Below are 8,093 nucleotides of genomic sequence, written 5' to 3' on the forward strand. Positions count from 1 at the left end.
CAGCTGCTTGTTATTGTCTAACCCATAACTATTTTTATATAAGGCCTTCTATGGAAATCTGAGCTTCGGGTTGAAACACTGAGTCGCTGTAAATTCTGTGCCACCATAAAGGAGACTTTGAAGAGCCACGGGCAAGAACTGAGTAACCAGGGATTAATGCAGGGGTCCATCCAGGTGATGTGACTGGAATAAACTGTATCGCATGTATTACGGCACCTCACAACCCCATTTGCAACAAAAGAAAAAGTCATGAGCACCATCTAGTGGTGCAAAAGGGCATTTCCCCTCAGCTTAGATCCCTCTCCCCGTCACATCTTTGAACTGAGATGAAGGTTATCAGGTTATTTCTCATTTTTGACCTCAGCAGTGACTGAGGTGGAAAAATGCCAAATGTTAGACTGCTCCTGGTTGGCTGGCTCTGCCTTAAACTGAAAGGGAACAATTGACAGTATAGAGTAGTCAGTAACTTTGTTTGTTGCTGGAGACACAGGAGGACACATAAGACGAGGGTCTGCTGGTGTGTGTGTGAGGAGGCTTCTTGTTAGATCAAACTTGTCAGGTTTAACATCAAGACGCTGATGGTAAAACAATCAGCTCTTGGCTGAACTGACTAGACTTTACTCACACTAGCTACATCCATTTTTATCTACGGTCTGCTTTAAAATCATTTCATCAGTGACTCATACGAGAACTCGAGCAGTGGGAACAGAATCTGGATGTTTGCGTAATCAGAAGTTGGGCAAGGGGAGATGACTACAGAGAGTTTGTGTGTGAACCTGTCCTCTGAGGATCGTTTGATTCCAGTAAACGGTTTCAGCAGATGTGATCTCGTAAACATGATTTATTGTCAGAGCCTGACACTGAGAAATGCTCACGGCTTCTGCTTTCTAGCCTCTGGCTAAGCAGCGTCAAACAAGCACGACAAACGTTCGAAATCCTTCCGGATGCATGAATGAACCTGACAACGTGAAGTTTACTCAACCCAAACTTTATTGACCTTTTTAAAAAGCAAAAGCATGTTTTATCACACAAGTGTAAAACGTGCAGGAACATTAGGAAAACCATCAGGACTGCCGATGGAGCAGGGTGTGTGTCTGTGTGTGACACACGATGACTCTCAGGCTAACAGCTCTACCTGATGATTCACCAACTCATTATGACTCGTGTGAAAACAACCCAAAGGTCAAATTGTTGGCACCACTCCGTATAAGACAACAAACGAGCAAACACATGTTAGCCACAGGTGTACACTGGAGCTCACGTCCACAAACAAAAGACAGAATGCTTACATAACACAAACACACATAGAGCCCCTAGTTGAGCCCATTTAATCCCCATGTCTTATATAATATCCCATAATAACAGCAGTACAAATCCCATACAATAAAGGAAAGTGTTTTTTAAAACTAGGATGTCATTTGTTTTTAATACATAAGCCGAGTGGTTTAAAATTAGCACCTGAAATACACTGTTTCTCATTCATGATGCAGGTGGACTCCCTGCCTGCTCAGGACTGTGTTGTATATACATATACAGATATGTTCATATATTTGGTCTGGTCAGTTTCTTTGTATGGCTCAAAGTCACATGTACAGAGTCAAGAGTCAAAACATATTAAACAAAATTGGGAAAAAGGTCAGTATTAAAACAGACCTGAACAAACAAGGAACATGAAAAATAAAACCCCAAACAAATAAGTAAATGTTCATTTTATGTCACATTTATGTTGTCGGCACTATTGGAAAACTAAAAGGATAACTAACGTGCTAACAACGAGCTGTCTTACATACATGCTGACATTCTTCTCCAAATACATCCAACAAAAAGCAATAAGTGACTGGAACACCAAACGTAGCTGGCAGATGGGCTTTGAGGTCATCTAAAAGACTCCCTGTGCTGTGATGCTGTTGTTAACGTTTTCACCACAGCTTAAAGTAAGTGCTGCTGGCATTAAGAGTCATTATTTTCAGCTTTGTGGTGAGTTATGCAGGAATATCAATAGGAATTTAAAAATAATGGGACACTTCTGGTAAATATCCATCAGCCAATATACTGGTGCATTATCATTTTCCAGCACAGGCACACTGGTTTGCAGAGCGGCCCACGTTCCTCCATCAGTCTTTACTCCTCTATAACCAGTGTACCATCTGCTGCAGTGACCGAGCTGACTACACATGCACATATGGAAACACATCAGACATTTAAAGACTCATACAGGAGCTTTCATGTCATTTATGAACATGACTACATTTTATTTGATCCTTTTGTTTTTCTTTTCACTGCCGTGGTTTCATTTTTCAAACATCGAAACAAGAATGAAGTAATATTCGTACATTTCTGTGTTTAACCAGATTACTAATCAGTGACAACTGTTCACGGACACAGAGATGATATTTGACAGAAAAGAAAGTTATACATGCACAAGAGATCGAGGGACTCCTCGTCCCCCGGCACTACTTAATGTCCTCCAGTATCAGAGCCTCTTAACCTCTTAACGTCCACCACGTCGCCGGCACCCGTCGAGACTTAGAGCTGGGTTTTGTTTTTAGCCACATGCTAAACAGCCATATTTTCAGAAACTAGAAGATGTTACATTTTGAATGAAGTGTTTCACACGTGCACAGCAGTGTTTGTGTGGCTGGATGTTAACCAAACCCAAACCTAAGGCTTGACTGGTGGATTCAAGAGGTTAAAGATCCAACATGGCTTGTTCTAGGTAACAATGTCACAGCTCTCCTCAAAGAGCTCTGAGACATTAACAGCTTAAAGAGATTGGATCAGCTGGACACCCTAACTGAGGACAAGTTGTTACTCCAATGTAACAAACAATGGAAGTTTCATAGAAACCAGCTAATGAGAACCTAACATTTCTGTGCAGGTTACAGTAAACGCCTGATTGCAAGTCAGGCATTTTTGCCAAACACAGAATGTCAGATGTTTCTGTAACAGGCCTGAACACATGCTTGGAGAGAAAAACACACACCAGTAATTACAGCCTCTCTAAGACAAAGACAAGCCTGAATGTACTCGAAACGTTACCGTCGGGGTCTCTGAAACGCCCTGCCAGGCAGATCAGCCGGTTCTGGGCTGCCCCCTCTGAGGAAGAAGGACAGTCGGGTTAATCATTTCAAATTCACTCAAATTCAAATTTGTAAAAACAAAAAAATCTGAACAGAAAATTGTAGTTCAGCAGTAGATGTGGACCCAGAGCATTCTTAACCATGTTGTTCAGTTTTAAAGCACTGAAGACGAACTGTGTACAGTAGCCTGGAATCCTCATTAACTGGACCTGTCACTTTTGTACTTTTAGTCTATATGAAACACGGACAGCACTGAAGTCAAGAAGTTCCCTTCAGCTGCCTCTCCAATCTGTGCTTAATGTTTTGTTTTGTCAGCAGTGCCACACTTCCATGGATTCTTTTGTTTACAGCTTTTATGTGTGTAATCGATTCAGTGCTCAGGAATATACAGGGAGTGCAGAATTATTAGGCAAATGAGTATTTTGTCCACATCATCCTCTTCATGCATGTTGTCTTACTCCAAGCTGTATAGGCTCGAAAGCCTACTACCAATTAAGCATATTAGGTGATGTGCATCTCTGTAATGAGAAGGGGTGTGGTCTAATGACATCAACACCCTATATCAGGTGTGCATAATTATTAGGCAACGTCCTTTCCTTTGGCAAAATGGGTCAAAAGAAGGACTTGACAGGCTCAGAAAAGTCAAAAATAGTGAGATATCTTGCAGAGGGATGCAGCAGTCTCAAAATTGCAAAGCTTCTGAAGCGTGATCATCGAACAATCAAGCGTTTCATTCAAAATAGTCAACAGGGTCGCAAGAAGCGTGTGGAAAAACCAAGGCGCAAAATAACTGCCCATGAACTGAGAAAAGTCAAGCGTGCAGCTGCCAAGATGCCACTTGCCACCAGTTTGGCCATATTTCAGAGCTGCAACATCACTGGAGTGCCCAAAAGCACAAGGTGTGCAATACTCAGAGACATGGCCAAGGTAAGAAAGGCTGAAAGACGACCACCACTGAACAAGACACACAAGCTGAAACGTCAAGACTGGGCCAAGAAATATCTCAAGACTGGATTTTTCTAAGGTTTTATGGACTGATGAAATGAGAGTGAGTCTTGATGGGCCAGATGGATGGGCCCGTGGCTGGATTGGTAAAGGGCAGAGAGCTCCAGTCCGACTCAGACGCCAGCAAGGTGGAGGTGGAGTACTGGTTTGGGCTGGTATCATCAAAGATGAGCTTGTGGGGCCTTTTCGGGTTGAGGATGGAGTCAAGCTCAACTCCCAGTCCTACTGCCAGTTTCTGGAAGACACCTTCTTCAAGCAGTGGTACAGGAAGAAGTCTGCATCCTTCAAGAAAAACATGATTTTCATGCAGGACAATGCTCCATCACACGCGTCCAAGTACTCCACAGCGTGGCTGGCAAGAAAGGGTATAAAAGAAGAAAAACTAATGACATGGCCTCCTTGTTCACCTGATCTGAACCCCATTGAGAACCTGTGGTCCATCATCAAATGTGAGATTTACAAGGAGGGAAAACAGTACACCTCTCTGAACAGTGTCTGGGAGGCTGTGGTTGCTGCTGCACGCAATGTTGATGGTGAACAGATCAAAACACTGACAGAATCCATGGATGGCAGGCTTTTGAGTGTCCTTGCAAAGAAAGGTGGCTATATTGGTCGCTGATTTGTTTTTGTTTTGTTTTTGAATGTCAGAAATGTATATTTGTGAATGTGGAGATGTTATATTGGTTTCACTGGTAAAAATAAATAATTGAAATGGGTATATATTTGTTTTTTGTTAAGTTGCCTAATAATTATGCACAGTAATAGTCACCTGCACACACAGATATCCCCCTAAAATAGCTAAAACTAAAAACAAACTAAAAACTACTTCCAAAAACATTCAGCTTTGATATTAATGAGTTTTTTGGGTTCATTGAGAACATGGTTGTTGTTCAATAATAAAATTATTCCTCACAAATACAACTTGCCTAATAATTCTGCACTCCCTGTATTTGTTAAAACATGTCCTACTAACACCGCTGAACGAAGCGCCGAATGTGCATGAATTCTTTTGGTGATGTGGCAAACACACGAACGCTCTGCTACTTGATTCTAAGCTGTTGCCAAGTCTCTTTTACACTGCTGCAAATGCACCAATAAAATCACTAACATCAGTTTCACGTTGGCACTTTTCATGTCTCTCATTATGTTTTGCTCCACATGGTGGCTGGTCAGCAGTCCCACATTGCCGTGAAGGATGGACTGAAGTCTAACATTGTTGTTGCAGGAACATAAATACTGATGTTTCTTACACTCCTTCAGTCAGCTGTTGAGTCTGCTTGTTTTCATTCTGCCAAACTTGGAAGCATGAGTGGATGATTGCCTATTTACAGTTGATGATAAAATCATTAGTCTCTCCTGTCAAGTGTGAGACTTACGAACTGATTAGCATCAGTGGGGCCAATGATTCGGTGTGAAGTCCACGCAGAAGCTCAGATTCATCCTGGGTCGTTATTTCTTTATACTCTTACGATTTAGTGCTGCCTTACAAAACAGCTTGTCTTGAAATACGTGAGGACTATTTAAGTGTGTAAATGTCACCTGGCTCGAGAGGTCAGAAGAAACAATGTAGGAATAGTGCTGCAGCAATGTGTGTTTCATGGTTACTGCGAGACTCACCATGACATGAAGGTAGCTGCACATCTGCAGCACACACTCCAGAGTCTCCATCATTTGCTCTCGGCGGAGTGTGCGGAGCTTGCTGTGACCGAGGGATTCGTTGCTTTCCACCTCACAGATGGTGGCCTTCAGCGCAATGGAAGCACACTGTACCACACTCATCCCTGCAGAAACACAGAGGGCTGCAGGATAATGGTGCTTCTAAGCATAACTGCAATCAGTTGCAGACAAAAACAGGAAGTGCAGCTTTCAGGTTTTTATTCACTGTGACTGAAGTTTTGTTGTCTTCTGTTCTCGCGTGCTTTGCTCTTTACTCTCATTTGTGTTAAAGATGAAAAAAGGAAACCTTGTTCTATTCTAGTTGATGACAGTTGGCTAGTCAATCATGGCTAACCATGCTGTAATGACTAAAGCCATTAAATAAACAAGAGGTCACTGTTTGTGGATTTTAAGCACTGCCAGATGTCTTTCTTTGGCTTTGTTCTACAGCACATGAGAGGAAGCCACAAAGAAAGTGCTGCTGTTTAAAGACGGACATGTTGCTGGCACACTAACATAGAAGATCGTGCAATGACAAAGGCGTCTTTGGCATCAAAGCTCTTACTTTTCTCTCTCTTAGTTCTGTGTTGTCTTCTTATATAACCATGTTCTGCATTTATCGTCTCATTATGTTTTTGAAACAGTGATGCACGAATAAAATGATCTGAAAGCTTTAAAGATTTGAGGACTTACCAGAGTTATCAGTAGCTTCGACGTCCACATATATGCCATCCATCATTGCACGCATTAGAACCTGTTAGAAAACATTTGAATACATCTGGATTGAATACAGTAGATAAGAAGCAAAGGTTGATCAGCCCAAACTTGACGCCATGCATCAAAGTACAGCCAGAGCTGGGCCACCAACACATTACACACACAGGAGCTACTCAGATGTGGAGACCAAATCACGAAGCTCGCGGCGCACGGCTGAGGCTGCCAGAGGAACCTGGGAACTCTGCACTGGTGACGTTTGTGCATCGCTGCGCTCTAACTTTGCAGAGGCAACGACAGACGGATGTTTCACAAGCTGACTTGTTCAGTGGTCGTATCCTATTACAGCACCACTCTGGAATTCAGTGAGCCCTTTAGCCTGAGCCCTCTGTCATACATGTTTGTACTGTGAGGACAGACTTTAGAAAAATAAAAATACGGCAACTTTTTAAATATCTTTAACAATTTGCACAGTGAACTACACAACCTTAATTTTTCATCACAGCTGTTTTCTAAGCTCTGTCTCTGACAGTAACTTGTAATGCTTCTTGACTTGCTTGTAAACTGTGCAGAAAGATGGGACACAAAAGCAAAAGCCCAACAGCAGACGTACTGTCACACAGTCAGGTTCTTTCTCTATACAAGCAGAAATGATAACGGCTCTGACCTCCAGGACTCTGATGTAGCCGCTCTCAGCGCTGAGGTGGAGGCATGATTTTCCTGCGTTGTTCGTCTCATTGACGTTGGCTCCCAGATAGATCAGATCGGCCACCATCAGGTGGTGGTTGTGTTTTGATGCGTAGAGAAGAGGAGTCTGAACAGAGAGCAAAGGAAAGCATGAAGTTATGAACTGAACATGTTGGTGCAGAACGCACTCAAGTCTTTGAATAGTTACCATGAATGTGGCTGCAAAACAATATCTAGGAACAAGACGTTGTGCAAACTGATGGAAGACTTAGTGGTTACCTCTTAATTACATACTGATGGGTAACACCTGATATGGACCTTAACATGTGCAATAACACACAGATAGAACAGTGAAGCTGAACATGTGCAGCTCTGTACGCAGGAGGTGAGAGGAGCGTCACAGGGAGTCATGGTGGTGGTGGGGGGGTCGATCATTCTCCACTTAAACCAACGGCAAAAATAAAAAGTATACGAAAGCTTTTTGAAATACAGCGATGAGTCACATATGTGCCTGAAGAATCCACACGTTCTCACTTCCAGAGTGTAACATTTTACGCTAGGTATCGCCGATATGTTACGCTTCTGCGCACCCAACACTTCCCTAGATTACCAGATCGGAAAAATAAGGAAACATGAGAACCATGTGGAATGAATCTACACATGTACAGTACGTTCGTTTTAGTTCAATCGTTTGGGAAAACTGTATGTAACGTGAAAGTGCTGGTTACGTTTAGGGATAAGGTTATGGTTAGTGCTGGAAGACGTGGCTGGAGCGTGCGTTACTGCGGGAGCGTCATTCTCCTGGATTTCACCCGGCGCGTAGCATAAGAACATGGGCGGTCAGAGTGCACTATACAGATCATCGGATGTTCAAGATGGGCTTTACGTCTACCAACAACTGCTCACACTGCCAAACCAATTCACCGGACAATTATATCCACGCTCTTTGGT

The 8,093-nt window shown here is 42.7% G+C and overlaps 1 protein-coding gene across 4 annotated transcripts in view; it reads right to left on the minus strand.

The window, feature by feature from the left end:
* Window positions 1-972: 972 nt before the first annotated feature.
* Window positions 973-8,093, minus strand: part of zgc:113279 (uncharacterized protein LOC553749 homolog) — a 16,668-nt gene continuing 9,547 nt past the window's right edge. The window contains exons 8-11 of one of the 4 annotated variants that reach the window (XM_005937424.3): window positions 7,123-7,269; window positions 6,435-6,495; window positions 5,703-5,866; window positions 973-3,096 (exon numbers count right to left, since the gene is read on the minus strand). In XM_005937424.3, the coding sequence (XP_005937486.3) occupies window positions 3,073-3,096; window positions 5,703-5,866; window positions 6,435-6,495; window positions 7,123-7,269 (396 nt within the window). In that variant the 3' untranslated portion in view covers window positions 973-3,072. Of the gene's footprint in view, window positions 3,097-4,933; window positions 5,885-6,434; window positions 6,496-7,122; window positions 7,270-8,093 lie in introns of those variants that run through there. The other 3 variants (XM_014338456.2, XM_014338455.2, XM_014338454.2) reach the window with 3 other exon arrangements.

The sequence above is a fragment of the Haplochromis burtoni genome, unplaced genomic scaffold, assembly GCF_018398535.1.
Source record: "Haplochromis burtoni strain Fernald_Lab_line unplaced genomic scaffold, NCSU_Asbu1 Contig_228, whole genome shotgun sequence".
Lineage (NCBI taxonomy): Eukaryota > Metazoa > Chordata > Actinopteri > Cichliformes > Cichlidae > Haplochromis > Haplochromis burtoni.